General features: G+C 39.8%; 1 protein-coding gene across 2 annotated transcripts in view; it reads right to left on the bottom strand.

The window, feature by feature from the left end:
- Positions 1-18,139, bottom strand: part of LOC111219414 (solute carrier family 12 member 5-like) — a 91,210-nt gene that overhangs the window by 11,256 nt on the left and 61,815 nt on the right. For both annotated transcript variants that reach the window (XM_022742081.1, XM_022742082.1), the window contains exons 4-10: positions 16,661-16,807; positions 6,938-6,992; positions 5,849-5,979; positions 2,649-2,896; positions 2,064-2,275; positions 575-742; positions 185-283 (exon numbers count right to left, since the gene is read on the bottom strand). In XM_022742081.1, the coding sequence (XP_022597802.1) occupies positions 185-283; positions 575-742; positions 2,064-2,275; positions 2,649-2,896; positions 5,849-5,979; positions 6,938-6,992; positions 16,661-16,807 (1,060 nt within the window). The remainder of the gene's footprint in view (positions 1-184; positions 284-574; positions 743-2,063; positions 2,276-2,648; positions 2,897-5,848; positions 5,980-6,937; positions 6,993-16,660; positions 16,808-18,139) is intronic.

Raw genomic sequence — 18,139 nt, 5'->3', positions numbered from 1 at the left:
GAGTTCATTCAGTTATTAACTTAAACTTGAACATATTAGTATTGTGTCCTAACTGCAACATCTTATGGAAATCAGTGCATTTATATAATATTTGTGTCAAAAATTGACACTATTTCAAATGTTTTTTTTATTTGTCTGTGCAGTTATTCCTGTTATCCTGCAGGGGGCAGTAGCGAGAGGATACAGACGGTGGAGGTGGTGGTGATGGCCGCAATGGTTCCAACGGGGATAGACTTCTGGGCATCACGCAGGTCTCCAGAGCGGTTGGAGCCGGCCATGATCCCTGAGCAGAGAGTCGAGACGCAAACATCATCAGGATCAGAGATTTACACACATGAAAACAAAGGGTGTGTTAGAGGCAGCGGAATAGTAATTAAATTCTGTACATATGTAACATGGATACAGAAGTGTTAACAACAGAAATCTTTTTTACAGTCCTTTTTTTTTTTTTTTTTTTACAGTTTTAGTCAGCATCTATTTCATCATTTTGTTTCGTCCTAGATAAACTTCACACATCAAAAACACAAGAATTCACTGGGGAGTTAAGAATTTTTTTTTTTTTTTTAAATGTCACCTGTCACAGAGGGGAAGTAGATCCCGACCAGCAGTGTGAAGAAGCTGGTGATGTCGGCCAACACGTAGCGGTTAGCGTTGGTCAGAGGATCGTCCTGCTCTTCCACTGAGTACGTGTCCTTCTTGGCAATCAGGTCCCCCTTCTCGTAGTAGGTCCCAAACAGGTTCTCTGGGTAGATGAGAGGGATGAAGGGAAGAACAGAGGAGATCAATGTTCCATGTAAAAACATGGTGTTGAAATCACAAGCATGAACTGCAGCTGATTATGTTGTTGTCTCATAAAGCCACGTCTTTTAAACACAGAGTGCTGAGAGAAAGTATTCACCTCCTCTGAAGTTGTCACGTTTTACAACACTGAATCAAACTCGATTTTAATGTGGTTTTTGTTTTACACTGCTCCGTTTCAATGTCACAGTTCGTCAGAGACTTGTGAACCAACTGCTGGTGACAGTTGTGTCCTCTTAAAGAAGGTGAATACTTATGCAAACATGTATTTTGTATTCTATAATGGTAATCAGTTTAGATCTGTATTCACTTTGACATTGAAGGGCATTTTTCTGTTGATTAGAGTCAACATGAAAACTTCCTGGGGGAGGGGGGGGGTGAACACTTTTTGTTGGCACTGTATTAACCATGGACTCTAATCTACAAATGTGAATCCTTGACACAGGCTTTACTGTCAGCCCAGCAAATAACACTTGAGTGAAACAAGGTCAAGCCAGCTCCGGACTTCCTCTGGCTAAGGGCTTTTTGTTAAGCCCAGAGCTGAGAAATGCAAAGTGCCGCTGTTACTTCCCTCTGCTTTGTCTTTGTGATACTTCATCGCTTCCTACAAATACTTTCAACAGGCACCGAAGAATGAACTTTATCTTGTTTTATCTAGTCACATATACAGAAGGAGGAATGAGCAACAGTGATGGCATCTTTTCAAATGTAAACGTGCATCACGGACTATTAAGGCAACTCTTGAATTATGAAATGACATGGATTGAAATACAGTGAAAATAGAGCATCTTAGTATAAGACATACAGTAACTAATGTATATAATGAAAACAAAATATATCAGTGGGAAGCTTTGTTATAATGTCATTATTCACTCTTTCCTCTTAATGTCCTCTGTGCTTTTCCCATAAAAATAAAAAAAAATCTGTAACCACTCCTACTGGAGACATTGTTATCTTTCCCCATTTGACAACAGACTTTTTCTACAACAGGAAAAAGCAGTATTAAAAGTTACACAGACTGAACTTGTTTTAAGTCAACTTTTGCATTTGCATTCTTGTACATAGCCAGTAATGCATTCTAAAACCAATTTGAGATGCAAACACTACAAATAAATTGTCAGTGAATCAGCAACACAGACAGATGAGATAAATAAATATTTGTGAACTGTACATGTGTGTACGCATGTGTATGGATTGTGTTCAATCAAACTGAAAATGACACATTGGTCTTCACTTGTCTGCAGATCCAAACTTTATGAACCAACCTGCCAGGATCCCGCTGGTGACCCCCGGGATGCCCTGGACCCGCGTCACATTGTTGTCGGTGAAGAACTTGTCGCAGGTAGCGTTGAGGTACGGTGAATCACAGAACATGCGCCACAGCTGCGTGGTGACTGTCCCATTAGCTGTCTCGACGGTCTTGGCACACACATCAAAGGTCTTCCACACCAAAGTGCGGTTCCCCAGGAGACAGACACTGGAGAGAAGAAAGGCACAAAATGTCTGGTGTGTCTGGTCGTAAGCAATTTGTTTTGACCCCTTTAGTAAAGATTCAAAATATCAAATGACAAAATGTCATTCTGCCTGCGATTTGATTCAATTTAATTCACTTTGATTTATTTGATCTGATTGAGCAAGCACAAAATAAACCTAAAACCACTTAATCATTGATTGTAATGTGATTTTAAATTTCAAACTTCAAAATCATTTGAATTAAGAGAAGTTTTACTCATATCCAAGCTTTCAAATCAAAGGATATGGCTGTCTAGCATTCAACCAATGTAGCAGCTGTGTATTATTGCCCAGGTGTGTTTCTCTGCGTGGCTATCAGTCTTATGTTGGCCGCTTACGGGAAGTCTGGCGCGTCGATGGCGGTCTTGATGACCCCGGCGTACACAGCCAGGATGGAGAGAATGACGCAGGCCAGAAACACCAGGGCCAACTTGTTGACGTACTTCACGCCGACAAACACCACCGTGGCCATGGAGATGAGGAGGATGGTCCCGTACACGCGCATGTTGTTAAGCAGGGCAGCCTCCGCCTCGGCACCTTCCAGTCCCTCCAGGGGAAAGATGGCCGCTTTGGGAGCTATGTATATCTGAAGTGGAGAAATTACATTACTATTTCTTTACCTTTTTGTATCCAGGGAAAACACACCTGTATTTGTCTCATAACAGCTCCATACAATCTCATTGTTGCTTAGGGGCATCTTGATGGTAGTTGTTTAGAGAGTGCAGGTGTTACTCATCCACTTTCCCTCCTCCCTTTTCCCCAGTCTGTCTGGGGATATAAACTGGCAGTTCTCAGGTCACAAGCCTGCTCTTGTAGCTCATTGTTTACTACTGAATTTAATACATTTCACCCTGGGTAAATAAAAAAAAAAAAAAAAAAGATGAAATAGAATAAAAGAGAGGTGAGAAAACCAGTGAGGGATGAGGTCAGTGAGGGGGGACAACTATGTGAAGTGTGAAAACATGTGATGCTCACATTAACAATCCTCTACTGGAGCTTGAAGCAGCACACATAGTACTGACTGCTATTTTAATTCAGCTTAATTAAAGAACTAAAGCATGGTATTAATATTTGAAATTAACTGCCATTATTACACTGTTACTACGGGTCAATCTAAGAATAGTCCCATCATATATAAAACGGTAAACCCTTAATTAGCCTGTCAGGATCTGCCATCAGCTGTAGATGATTCATGACGAGGCGGTTACATAAGCATGGGAATTTCTCTCTTTTTTAAAATAATCGTTTAGTTTCCACACAAACTGTTTAATCACCACAAAGGGCAAAGACTATTGAAGCGAACAAGCGGGGAGTCGCGGCTCATTTCGGTCATTTGGCTGGAGAAAGTGGTCTGATGCTAAGAACAGCATATCACTAGGCAAACAAATCTCCTGCTTCACCGTGAACTGTTCATGCTTCCTAAAATAGCAGCATCAGTTTGTGTTCTTGGCTTGGGTGGAAGGATGAAACATATTCAAATCAGCCTTCTCCAGATCCGCTCCTTACAATTCTGCAGGGATTGTTATTTTACAATGGAAACTAAGCCAGCTTTGACCCAGAAGACAGAATTAACCTCCAGGCATGATCAAACTCTGCATATCCATTAGAGGCATCCAGAAGGAGAGTAACGAAAGAATTAAAAAAAACAAAAACATACTCTGGTATGTTGATAACAGTGGACCAAAGTGACGAGAGCTGTTTCAAGGAATGATCTTGTTACTCCGCCAGTGTCTTGATCTCCCACTAATGCAGTATTTGCATAATTACCCAGTACTCCATGCAGCAGGGGCTGCAGTGGCAGAAGTGTGTAATAAAAGGCAGAGGAGGTGGAGGTGGTGGAGGAGGAGGAGGAGGAGAGGAATGAAGATCGAGATGAAAGATCTCTGCATTTCATCAACTTATCAGAATCCACGTTGAAGAACACACAGTTTGAGAAAAAATAGCTTCAAAGCACTGAGGAGGAAAATAAACTGAAGGAGAAGAACTGTATTTTCACTAAGACATGGCTCATGGTGGTGCTGTGCTATGCTCAGTTTCAGTTTTTATAGAGCACAGGGTTTTTGTCACATTTGCTAATTCACCAGTAATTTTACTGCACTGAAGTGTCAGCAATTAAGCGGCACAGAGTTTTGCTTTCAAAGATTACAGGAATATCACAACCTGTTCCTAGATTATATTAAAAATCTGTTAAGCATAAAAAAAGAGCATTTTCCTGATGCAGCTATAAAGGTTGTTACGGGTGCAGAAATAACAACTTTGAAAGTAACATATTCTGATCAACTTGACAAACATTAAAGGAATAATTCAACATTTTGGGGGAAACGCTAATTTACTTTTTTGTTAAAAGTTACATGAGAAGATTGGAGAGGGAGAAACAGTCAGCTTAGCTCTGTACAAAGATAACAAAATCCACCTAGCAGCCACCTACAGTACCTGCTGCTGATGGTATCTTCACATTGAACGTACTGACATGAGAGTGCTATCAATCTTCTCATTTAACACTCAGCAAGAAAGTGCGTTTCCAAAAATGTCTAACTGTTCATTTGGGTTAAATGCTCCAAGAAACAACTACTGCGGCCTCCATGTCTGCTGAAAATGACATCAGTGAGAGTGATATGGACAAAACCCAACAGAAAACTGATGACATGAACACAATATCACTTTGAATAATGAAGTGAAAGTAAAAAAAAAAATCAGGTCTCCCTGGAAGAACAGATTCTGATCTCATGAATCTTTTACCTGCTTAAATAAAGTTATAGAAAGGAAGAAATGAACATGAAGCACCGCAGGGCGATGCAGCTGTGCTCTCAGTAGACATCACTGCCTGGCTTCTGAGAACCTCTGTGTGGCTGGTTTTGTTTGGCTCCTTGCCTCTTGTCATTGAACCATTTCCAACACTGGCACCATTTTTTTTGGACCTGAGCAACCTGATAGCAAATCTTTTATGTATTCCCAACATAATTTAATCTAAGGGGTCATATTCGCTCGTGGTAATTGTGCAATCGCTGCACAATGACATCAGCTTCCTCTTGAGAGTATCCTTTGTGACACTGTTATCACCATGACAAAATTGTCAGAGTTTGATGTTTAAGAGTTCACTGCAGGGAAGGAAAAGCTGTGATTTGAGCGGTCATCCTCCGCTAACCTGGCAACCGCTGTCCTATCATTTTCCCTTTAGCTCATTGTGGATGAATTAGCTTGAAATGGATGTCATTTCAAGTGGGCTGTACAATAGAGGGTTGACAGTTCTCTCCTTTACTCACATCAACATGAACCCACTCACTGGGATGTGATCTGTCTTTGCTTTTAATTTCCTGTCTAAAAAAACAAAACAAAACATGCTAGCTGTTCTGGAAACGTGAAAAATGATAAAACCAGAATCAAACTTAAAATAAATCTGTGGTGAGAAATAAACCACGCACCTGCAGAGGAATGCATTCTTTTATATCTACAACACCTAGTGTGAATTATTTATTATCATGTAATTTTCTTTTTTTAAAGCCGATACGCTGAGAGGAGAACAGAGGATGTTTCTCACCAGGAGGAGCTCTATGGCCCCCAGGATGTACATGGCTCCAGCGAAGGTGGTCCCCAGGTAGAAACAGATCCCCACTGCTCCACCAAACTCGGGGCCCAGCGAACGGGATATCATGTAGTAGGAGCCTCCAGCTACGCAACAAACACATCAAGGTTAACAAACAATCAGAAGTATGTGTGTGGTCTGTAAGTACGTATATAATTTACACGCTACTGACAGTCTTTTATGTCCATGCAACTGTATCAACATGTGTTTCACTAAGTGTATAAGAGAAAGAAATTAGTGATTATTTAAGTTTGATATGTGTGCCACCATTTTGGAGCTGCTGTGCAACTGTCAGTCCAAAAAGTGTTAGTGTAAGAAAAACAGCTTCACACCCAGTGAATATTTATTTTCACTTGTAAAAATGACTAAAATGAATTGTCACCTGGAATTGATTACATTCTCATAGATCAATTAATAATCTGGTTTAAAACATTTGTGTAATTGCACTAATTTACATTGGTCATATTGTTTTCCAGTAGTTGTATTTTTGGTTGTGCTATTTTTGTTACTAATCTTTCCTCACTGTGTTTTACCATAGTGTTTGTATTTACTACGAGTGTGCAAATAAATTAACTGAACATAAATAAATAGACTTTAATCAGCACTTTGCAGCAGCTAAAGGCTGGAACCAGTTATAACAGAGACAGTTATAATTGATGTACAGTCCCACACTTCTCTACCAGCCTGTGTTTCTGCTGTACGCACATCAACTGGTGCGACGCAGGCCATCATTACTATGTAAAAGCACATTATAATATATAGCTATACTGTTTGATGTGTACATTAACATGTCTGCAGACAGATACACACACATATACTCAGTTTTATATTTCAGGCATTTGGCTGGTGCTTTATTTTGTGTAAATAATGTTGTGTGACAACAAGTTAAAGTGCACAAGATCCCAGACTAAAGCTTTTAATGTTTCTGGGGATATCAAGCTGCGCTGGGTGTAATGTGCCAAAAGCAATCAGTGAAAAGAGAAATTTAGAAGCGGACAGCTTCAAACAGTGATGGCTGTGTGGTGCCAGCGTCTGCTCACCCACCTGGCACTACTCCATTGGTAGCGATGGCACTCATTGAGATGGCAGTCAGCATAGTCTACACAGAGAGAAGGGAGTCGACAGGAAAAAGAAAGTTAGATCATATTTACCAGATTCCACATATACTGTAAATATGATAAGTTGAATGCTAAGCTTCTCATCCTTTAATCCTTGAAAAGTGTCATGTCAAGTATCAAGTGTCAGCATGCTAACATGCTCACAAAATGACAATGCTAACATGTTAGCAGGTATAATGTTTATCTTGTTCACAATCATAGTTTAGCATGTTAGCTTGCTCACATTTGCCAGTTAGCACTACACATGAAGTACAGCTGAGGCTGATGGGAATGTCTTTAGCTTTGCAGGTATTTGGTCATTGAACAAAGTATTTGACAAAAAGAATTTTGATGGTCAGAGAAGTCAGTGAATCACCAAAGTTATCATCCTTGAGTTCTTCCTGAGGGACACATGAATGTCTGCGTCAAAGTTCATTGTAGTCCATGCAATAGTTATCAGGACATTTGACAAAAAAACCACAAATGTGAACCTACGGAGGCAGTGGAAAAAATGTCAAGGGGATTGCTAAAGTCCATCAAATAGTTGTTGATATTCAACCAACGCTGCCATTTTAGCACAGCTAAAAATCATAAACTGTCTTGAATTTTATGTTGTCTGCCAAAGTCGTTTACTTTAAAAGTAATCTCTCCATATTTAAATGTCCTTCCAGTGATGTCCATCATAACTGCATCTGGCCTGTGGTGTGTGACATCAAAACACCCTGTACTGGAGTTTACATGGGGACAGCAGCGATTTACAGCAATGCTAAATGCTAAAGCTGCCTGGTTGTTGATTAGATAAATAATAATGCTACGGGGCCTGTCAACAGCTGTCAGAGCACATTCAGACAACCAATGACAACTCTCATGTAACTCCGATACTGAGTGGGAGAGAAAAAAAACACCGGAAGAAATGTGAGGGCATGCCAGAGTGGAGATCACTAGTTGCCTGCAACGCAAACAGCCAGCCCTCATTGCCCTGCAGAGGAAGAGAGGGAGAGATGCAGGCAGCGAGCGGAAGAACAGACCAGAAAAATAAAAAATGACAAAGTGAGAAACAGAGAGGGTGAGTGAGAAAGAGAGAGAGAGAGAGATAGTGCGTGTGACAGTACAAAGACAGCATTAAGATTTCATCATTCTTTCAAACGCTATTGTTGAATTTCTGAGTGTCTTTTTACATTGTCTTCACATGAAAGAGAGCGATGGAGAGAGAAAGAGAAGCATGAGGAGATGTAAGAGCAGGCTGGTAAAAAAAATCAGTGCCTCCTTCTGAAACAGCTCCTACTTTTACTTGTTCCCTTTTCCCAGCCTCACTGCTGTAATCACTGCTGATATTACTTGCTATTTTTTAGCAAGAATTTTTTTAGTTTTAGTCATTGTTTACATATTCAAAATACGACTTTTTATTGTCCACAATATTAATATATAGTGTCAGTGATTCAACTTCTGGCCAGTTTATAAAAGCGTTCAAACTGTTGATGTATGTATTCGGTATGGGGTAGGTATTTCCTGGCTAAAATTCTTTGTAACACATATTTCACATTTACCACAGCAGCAACAGTACAACAGAAGACAAACTGGGTAATTAACATTTCAACCGTGACACGCAGCTACTGTATGTCTACAGAAACCTTGGCAATGAAAAATCCCAGGGAAAAGACATCACATTATAACAGCACCTGTAGTATATCAAAGTATATGAGAATATGAACTCTGCAGCAGCCAGACACTATGCTCGAGCAAATCATGGCTCTACTGCAGCGCTCAAACTCTCCTCCCCAGAGAGGAGGAGATACGGTCAATATACTACTGAGAAGCTGAACCACATGGACTCAAGATAGAACTGAGCATTTCATGTTATCTGAAATCTGTGTCCCAACAACAGTGATAGTGTTATTCCTTTTAAGATTTAGTTATGTAACTGTTGTTTCTTGTTATGAATAATAGTGGGCTGTTTGTTGTTTCCCACTGCAGCACCTTCCCTCTTCAGTGAGTGCTGTCATGACATCGGCTCACAGATTGATTAACCAATAACAGACTGTTCTCTACATTTTTTTCAAATATATAACAGTAAATAACAGTAAATTATAACAGTATATTAAATGGAAAAACATTGACCAAAATACTCCTGATCTTGCAGATTATGAATCAAAAGGATACGTCTGCTGGTTTTAGCTTATCACAGATATATTGTTATCAGCGTATATGTAAGCAGATCAATAACAAAGATAAGTCGTTTATTTAATGTTCATAATACAGGCTTGCCCACATCACAGAGCATTTACTTTTCATGCTCATTGTAGTTAAAGATCCCATTTAAACATTTTTTTTTTAACATTTTAAATACTTTGCTCGAAAAAACAATTCATGTCTGAAGTGTTTTTTCAATGAAACAAAATCAATTAGCTTCCTTCTACGTCATTGAAAAATCTATAATAAGCTCTATATATAATATATGAATGTGCAAATATTTTTCAATTTATAAGCAGCATACAAACATTTTATAAATGGTTTATAAAGCACTGTAATATAATCAAACACAGCTTTAAGGAGATTTTTGCTGTGTTTAATGTACAGTATTTGTCTCCTTATAATTGTGTATAATTACAGCTGAGTTTCACTGTATTGTCATTCATTATACACTAGCCTCCAGTTATGGGTGAGGGGGAGTTAAAATTGTTGACAAATACACTAATAAATAGTTATGCTGCTTAATGCTTACAACTACATTACAGTGCATTATAATCCATTTATTACATGTTTGCATACAGTTTATAAATGCTAAATATACGGACATAAAGTAAAGTGTTACCCATATATCATTTGCTCAGCTTTAATATATTTTTGATGTTAAAAAAATAAATATTAGCAGATGAATAAACCTTTCAATAGCAATGTTAGAATCAACCTAAAAAATCCAGTGTATTTGGATTAAAAACTTTAACTTCTGACTCTGCTTTGCTTTTGTAATAATATACTAATACAACAACTACTACCATTAACAAATTAATAACATATGTATAACATACTATTATCATTCAGTGGTCATTGCTGTGGTGTTCCTGCACTGACGATGAAACATTTAAGTATCTTAGACACAGCAAGACAAAGAAGAGAGTGAATGAGACTTCTAATGGAACAAAGTGTGGTGATTCCCAGCCACAGGACGACATGCTGGTTATGTTTGACTATCATTACATCTGTCTCTGTGAAGACTGTAATGTGGTTAGTGTCACCTGAGGGCCTGGTGGACTGACGATCCGGAGTCAACAGTGAGTGGGACTGGGCTCTGTTCCTCTCTCTAATCTGGTCCTAATGAGGCCACAAGCTCTTCTCCCACCACAGCAGATAAGACAGTAATTGTTTAAGTGTTTTATCTGATGTGGGCAGCAGCCACGCAGAGGTAGTCCGTCGCATACTGAATCACTGAATCACCACGCACCCGCACAGAACAGCCACGAACAGACTCATATGACTTACACAAGCAGTACAGTCAAGCACCACATAATATCCTGTGCATTAGAAGTATGACTGCGGATTACATACGTTTCAGTAATGGTAAGGTAAAGCAGCAATATTATTAGAAAGGAGCCATTCTTTTTCCCCAAAGCCTTGATGTTGTCCTTAAAAACACGTTTAACAACTGCTACCCTGAACAGTGATTATGTTTGTGCGATTGTAATGTAGTTCGGAGAGTGCTTGATTTTTTTAGCCTTTCCAAAGGTAAAAACATGAGGGAAAGAGTGTAAGGGATGGATTTAACAGCGTGTTTATGTGGTCTAAGGTAAACTGCAAAAATTAGCATGTCCAGCTAACTTGTTTACTAATGTTTTTTACTACCTACAGTGGTAAGGCTAACGTAGCGTAGGCTGACATTCTACTAAAGTTTATAACTGGCTATACACATTATATATACTACATTATTGTAGTATATATGTAGGTTTCTATAGTTAGCATTCAAACAAGGGTCTGTTAGAATAACACAATAATACATTTTTCCTTATCATTTTGCATTGTGAATTATACTTGGGCTAATTAGCTCTACCATGCAGTACAAACATAATACTACTCCTGTTGTCTACATTGAGCATCAACTGGTGAGTGTGACTTTTTCCCTCTGACTTTATCATATCATTAACGTAGCCATTAATTGCATATGTGAGACTTTTTCACATGCTTCTCATTTCAAAACAACTCAGCTGGACATGGAGTTTTAAACCTATTCTCATGGACTTAATGATAATAAGCCACTGTAGCTAGCTACGCCTGATAAAGTATAGTAGTGACAGTTGTTATGGCAGCTGACAATATCAGGAGTGGTCAGCAAGAAATTAGATACCTGCCCATTGTGGTAAACCTGCCACCATCATAACCATGACCTCTCAGAGCTCCAGTTTGTCTCCAGTGAGATTTCACTTCTATCCTCTGGTTAGTTTCTAATGGCCTGTCTGTCATTTTGTTTTGCCTGGATTTTTTTTTTTTTTTTTGTGGTTTCCCATTTGGGCAATTTACCTTTACTTTTGGCAGTGTCCTACTTTTATTCCACATGACCCTCCGGGCGTCACTGCAGACAGGAACATTAACAAACGTCATCAATCAGCTGCTGTCACAAACTCAGTGGATTGTTCCTGGCCGTCCTGCAAAGTTTGCACTGACCTCAGAAGGTCACAACCAGTTTTTCAGCAAATGTAAATGGTCCAAAAGTCAATGTTAAAAGTCAAACACTAAAATCTAAGACTTGAATTGTTTTAGTGTTCTTTTGTCTATTTTTTTCCCTCTTCAGACAGTTGAAACCCAATAACTGTACCCGATGTACTTGTGTTTGAATTAGCAGATGATTGGTGGACTGGCACTGGAGGCAGCAGTGTTCTGCTGTAGTGGGCAGGATGAGCAACATCTTTTTTCCCACTGACCCAGAGCCTGTGGCCCGTTTAATCGTCCCACTTTCAGGCAATGCAGGTAACCTAAAACTGTGATGTTTGGAGAGTTTGTGTGATAGAGTGTGTAGCCTACTCTGGTTTGCTAACACTGTCTTTCTCTATGAAGCCTGGAGTCAGTGCCTGTACCTCCAAACTCGCACGTACCTACACACTCTCTGGCCTGTGAGCATGCCAGCAGACAACCTCAGATCATGCCGCCTGCCATCTGTCTCCTCCATATGAGGTGCAACAGCAGACAGCTTATATATCAGACAAAAGAGGTAAGGCAGTCTGAATGCTAGCAAAACTTGAATAATTGCTAAGCCTTCACAATTATGGCTGAGCCTGAGGAATGTGTTTATTGAAGAAGCTAATTTTAATTCTTAAGAAAAGTCTGCTAGCTGATATACCCCCCGACACTGACTGCAAAGGACACTTTAGGTCTGTTTCCTCCAGACAAACTCTGATTTGGCCTTTAGTCGACCTCGGAGTTGAGCAGAAATTGGTTTTGACAGGAATGGAGCTTTCGCGCTGCCCTGAGAGTGTGCTTCATTAGCATGCTTCATTACACAAATGCAGAATAGTTTTGTCAAGTACAACTTCATCAATTCACATCCAATGGTAGAGTGGAAATCTATGTTCAGCGCACTGTTTATCACTTGAAATCCCGGTGGATTGGTGCGCTGTGGAAGGCAAAAGTGTCAGGTGAAGGAGATGGAGGAGATTTTTTCAGACTGACATTGGGGAAAGAGGGTGAACACAAGAAGACGTTATGCGGTGGTGTGAGAGAGGAGGAGGTGGCAAAGCAGGACAAAAATTGGACGGTAGGTAGAGAGAGAGAGAGAGAGAGAGAGAGAGAGGGAGGAAACAAAAGAAAGGAGACGAGAGGGGAAATAATGAGACCGTAAAATGAAAAAAGGGTTTGAGAAATTGAGGAAACGAAAGAGATGAGAGTAAAAAATGAAAGAGATGGAGGGAGAAAAGCATCCTTAGCATTTAAATGAGTCACGACAGAGGGCAGACCACCCTTCCTCTTGCAGCATTTGGATTCAAGACCTGGAAGTAATGAGGAAGGCCAAACAACAGATGACTTTCCATCTAGAATATTAAACCTCATTTTATCTTGGTGACAAGCCTGAATTCATTATCTAGGCTAAAAAGACACACACACACACACGCAGCACATGTTTGAATGTACCAGCTTGGAGAACACTTGTCTGCAGAAATATACTGACTTTTAAAATGGGTGGTTGTGTGTATTCGTCGTTGTTAATGGTATAATGTGTCAGAGCTGTTCCACGTGGAGACACATTCTTCATATAATCATGATTCACAGAATGAGTGAGGGTCTGGCGGCTCGTTAATGTTCTGTCAAAATGTTGTGTGACGGAAAATAACAGTGCAGAAGTGTTGGACAGGTTCAGACATGTGCTGCTGTGACTGAGCATCTAGATGAAAAGTGCTCTGTCAATGATATACAATCATGTGAATAAAACATGGGGTCACGCTGTACATTATCGAGCTTTACAGCACGCGTAATTCCTCCGCTCTTCAAGTCCTGTGGATTTCACTAAGGCGGGGATTGCTGCATACATGTATGTACACACACACATACACACACTCCTGCGGTGTGTTGTTGGTAACCCCTGGAGGGCTGGGTGGTTATGTGTTATGTAAGGAGCTCAGGAGGAAAGAGGTGGGGGTTTCTCACCCACCGTTCACGCTCAGGCTTATCGCCCCAGGGCTCTGCAATGAGCTTGGTGTGACTGATAAGAAGTAAGTGTGTGTGTGTGTGTGTGTGTGTGTGTGTGAGAGAGAGAGAGAAAGAGACAGAAATGGCGAGAAAAAATGAGAGCGAGAAGCAAGAAGGAGCAGAATATATTTTTAAGAATTCAAACATTCACTGGTATTTGCATGTGTGGAAAGTTTAGTATCTGTGAGTGTCTGCCAGCATGAGATATTTGGATATCTGTGTTTGTGTGTGTTCGTATGGCTTCCTGTCAAACTGAGTCTGAACCAGTTTTGATCTTTAAAGCACATGACACTATTTTTAGCGTAAACGTGAGCGTGGCATATTTTTCTTTTTTTCCAGAAGCTTCAACAGAATAGTTTCTCTTTTGGGAAATTAATACATTGATATTAAAACAAATTAAATTCTTGCTGTTTTAAGATGGGAAAACAATTTCAAAGTGATCTTTTGTCCAATATAAGTACATTCAAAAACAGCTTTGGTAAAATTACCAGTCATTTTAAAATATTTATTTTTTAGAGAAGCGAATGCTAAAATAATAAGATATTTTATATAACAGCGTTGACATGTTATATCAGTTTCCATATGTGTACAACAAAAATAGTAAAAAAACATACTGCTTTCCCGCAGTCTGCCGTTTCACAGCCCTCTCTACACTGTCACACAGAAACATGATTGGGAAGCATATTGCCTGTGTGTCTGTGCAGGCAACTTTGCTATGGTTGGGATTTGAGGGGGTTGTTCTATAAATACACTCTGTGCTAGAGGAGAATCTAGGCTGCACAAACACACTGACATGCCAACATACAGTCCTGCAACAACGCACAGTGCAAACCAGGGAGAAGATTCACAACCATGACAGCTGATAGACCACACAGTTTGAATTAAACTGCGCTGTACAATAATATAGGGAGGCATCATTATACTGCTCATTGAGAAGCAAAATTCAAATTGAAACATAATGCTTCTTGATGCCTGACAGGAAGCTCTCCAGCTGAAGCGGGATATTGTCATGCTTTCAACAGAAAAGCACTGCAGGTAAAACGCTTCCACCTCCTTTCTACTGAATAGATAACATGTTAGGCATTCAGGGAAGAGGCACAATATATGTTCCCTGACAATCAAATGCATCAAACAAGTCAAACACAATCAATTTGCAACAGCCACTCAGATCACTGACAGCAGCGCTGTCGATCCTGTAGGACAGTGTCTGTTGTAATTCGAGTCTCAGGGCCACGACGGAGTGTCAGTCTTACACCAAAGTCACACTGACACATGACTACAGCTCTGTGGCATTAATGGGAACATTAAAGGGAACCAGAGAACATCACAGTGTCATCGTCCATTTTGTTCTTCCTACAGACTGAATGCGTGCCGTCTATAAAATACAACTCTATGCATACCTCAAAGAGAACCTTGTTTGGAGCAAGACAGCCTTCACAGGTATCATCATGTGACTGCAGCTGCTACATTATAGTCCACCAACGGCCAGTATGAGCAAAGTGGCTAAAATAAGATAAAAGTTAAAACCTCCTCCCTTGAAATGCTGGTGTTGAAGCAGGGTCACTATTGCCAAGTAAAAATAGATATCATGTCCCACAGGCAATAAAACTCTTAACTATGAGTATCTTATTGTGTGAGGTAAGAGGCTACCGTGTTAGTCAGATGTTGGTCCTCTTACTGTATCAAGCAGTGATAAGGAACCTTATGTACAAATCTATGTGTAGAAAGAAAGGCAACAGTCTAGTTAAAGCTTCACAGTTGCACTTTGAGCTGTGATCCTAACTAGGTTTAAATTGAATGTTTTTTTTTAACCTATGTTTATACAGTATTACAGTATGGAGGTTTTAAATGTAATAGCGGTGTAATACAGTATGTATCTGACTTTGATTTTTGATTTTTTTTAAAGGATAAGACTAGTAATAATCTCTGCTTTTTCTTCCTATCAACAAATCCCATGAAAAAAGCAAAACCTTTAGCCAAAGCCTTGTAAAGTTTACTTGGTTTCTCTGTACCTCAGAGCTCCACTGTCCAAAAACTATTAAAAACACATTAAAATGAGCTTCCCTGTTGCGCTGGCTGACATGTTCCTTCATTATGATGAACATGGCTGTGTGGTTTATTCTGAGTACATGGATGACTTGGTTAAGAACAGCCAGAGCTGACTCTACCTTCTGAGGTGACTAACGTCATTTCAAGACTCTGAAAGACAATTTATGAGTCTTTGCAGAGCTCTGTGCGCAGTTAAATCTCAGCTTCAGACGGGAAGAGACTGGGCAAAATAATTAGGAAGGCTGGCTCTGCGCTAGTGTGTTTTTTTTTTTTATTTATTATTCCACAGAGGAGGGAGTTAATTATGACCAAAATACTGCCTATCTTCACGGTAGGAGTGGATGATAATGAAATCCTCCATTGTGATATGATTTTATACTATATAATTTGTAATGTATTAGATTTTCTGGAAAATGAAGTGAGGAACTATTGATGGATAGAATAACCACTGTTTTAATTAATCCAGTGAATTAAATATCTGACAAATCGAGGAACTTCATTCCATTCATGCAAAAATCATATAAAAATACAGTTTGTTGATTAGCAGCATTGCCTTTAATGGCCAAAATCAGCCACAGCTGCAGGTGTTACAGCGATAGCTGTAGTAAAAATGACAAACTTAATTTCTCACAATAGACAAATTGCCGTTGTCTGATGGGATTTATTGTCACATTGCCCATCCCTAATCCCAGCAGCTCCTTAGATCCGTTAATCTCCACTGTAATCAGCAAAGGTAATAATGGTGAACATCTGGTATCTTTCACTACTGCACAGCTCATTACCACTGCATCTGCTGCCATGTACAGGGTGCTATAAGAATGCTGCTCTCCACTCTGAGGTCACTTTTTGGTGCCTTTTTCAAACATGTGGACTTCAGGATAAACCAGGCCAAATCCCCCCTAGTGTGTTTGAACAGACAGGCTACAGTAAAAGTAGGTAACACACTCACTGTGGCACAGCACATGAAGACGATGATGAAAGTCCCAATGACGCCTCCAATTCCCACCAACCAGGTCATCCTGAGGAAGAGGATCACTCCGAAGATGTTCTGGATGCACGGCAGATAGACACCCATCAGAGTACCGAGCTGGGGGGCCTGGATGAAGACGAGGAGAGAGGTTATTGTCATAAAAATTTTGACTTGTGGAGAATTCATGGACCAATAAGGTTAATTAATAAACTTTATTTGCAGTCATCATGATTTGTTCTGCACTGTGAGTTGGCCTGCACTGTTGAGTGATGAGTTTAAGTTTTAATATAATTCTGAATCTCAGACAGCAATCAGACTACAGACAGTAAAACGCTAATAAAGCTTAGCGTCATTTGTCTGTTGCTGTAACACCAACACACCAGATGTGAAGCATCGACTGAATGACTCCGTTTGACTGACTACATTTGAGTGTCTGTGTGAATCAGTGAAAGTCAACACAGCAGCCGTGCATGCTGGGAAAGCACAGTGTGCAGATTTGTTATAGTTTGTGAAGAAAACAGAACAATTCAAGGAAAACACACTGCAGATGGTCACACTGCCATCGAGGCAAAACAGACATTTACTAGTAGGACTTCACAGATTAGTTTGGTATTTTAATACTGTGCTTTGGGTTGAAATAGCTGCTGTTGCTTTATTACTAGCTTTGTTTATTTTCATTTGTTTTTTCTTTCTCTCTCTCTCAGCTTAATATTCATTTTAGACGGTAATGTTTGCAAATCATTCGAGCATAGCTGTAAAAAGACGCTGTATTTTGCAATTCAACATTTTGATAAAAAGGATCACGTTTCTTCCATCTACATCATGCGCCCAACTATACTTTTTAATAGCCTCTTTTTTTTTTCTTTTTAATTTAAGGGTTTCCCACATTGCTTTCTGCAAATCCTCTGTTGATTTCCACAACAATAATTACTCAGAGTCCAGTCCAGAAACAAAGAAAACTTTGAGATCAGGAGGTAGCCAGGGGACCAGTCTGTTCAATGGATGGATGGATTATTATTTTATTTCTTCATAGGCTGGGTTTTTTTTTTTTTGTGGTGGATTTGTTCTAGTTGGTTTTGCTGCAGTGCCGTCCCTGCTGTGGATCAGTGGACAAAGAGAGAGCTGCACTCTACGTCCTCACACAGTATGAAAATCAGTTTCAAGGCTGTTCCACTGAAGGCAATTACTGCCTGAAGATGTATAGGAAGTTTCTTTTCCTTAAGAGTTTTGGGATGTTCTTGATGTGTGTGTGTGTGTGTGTGTGTGTGTGTGTGTGTGTGTTTGTAAGCGTCTATTTGTTTGTGTACAGTACATGTCCTCTATGTGTGTGTCTGTGTGTGTCTGCACCATCATGATAGCATGTATTAAATCTGAAGGACACATCAGCTGACCCTGTACATAATAGAGAAATATTCATTTCCCGCTCAAGGACAGCTTGGCCAATGAAGGGTAATTATG

The sequence above is a fragment of the Seriola dumerili genome, unplaced genomic scaffold (assembly GCF_002260705.1).
Source record: "Seriola dumerili isolate Sdu_G_001 unplaced genomic scaffold, Sdu_1.0 BDQW01000066.1, whole genome shotgun sequence".
In the NCBI taxonomy this organism is placed as follows: domain Eukaryota; kingdom Metazoa; phylum Chordata; class Actinopteri; order Carangiformes; family Carangidae; genus Seriola; species Seriola dumerili.
Note: the sequence above shows the minus strand (reverse complement) of the source record. Positions and strands in the feature narration are given on the sequence as shown.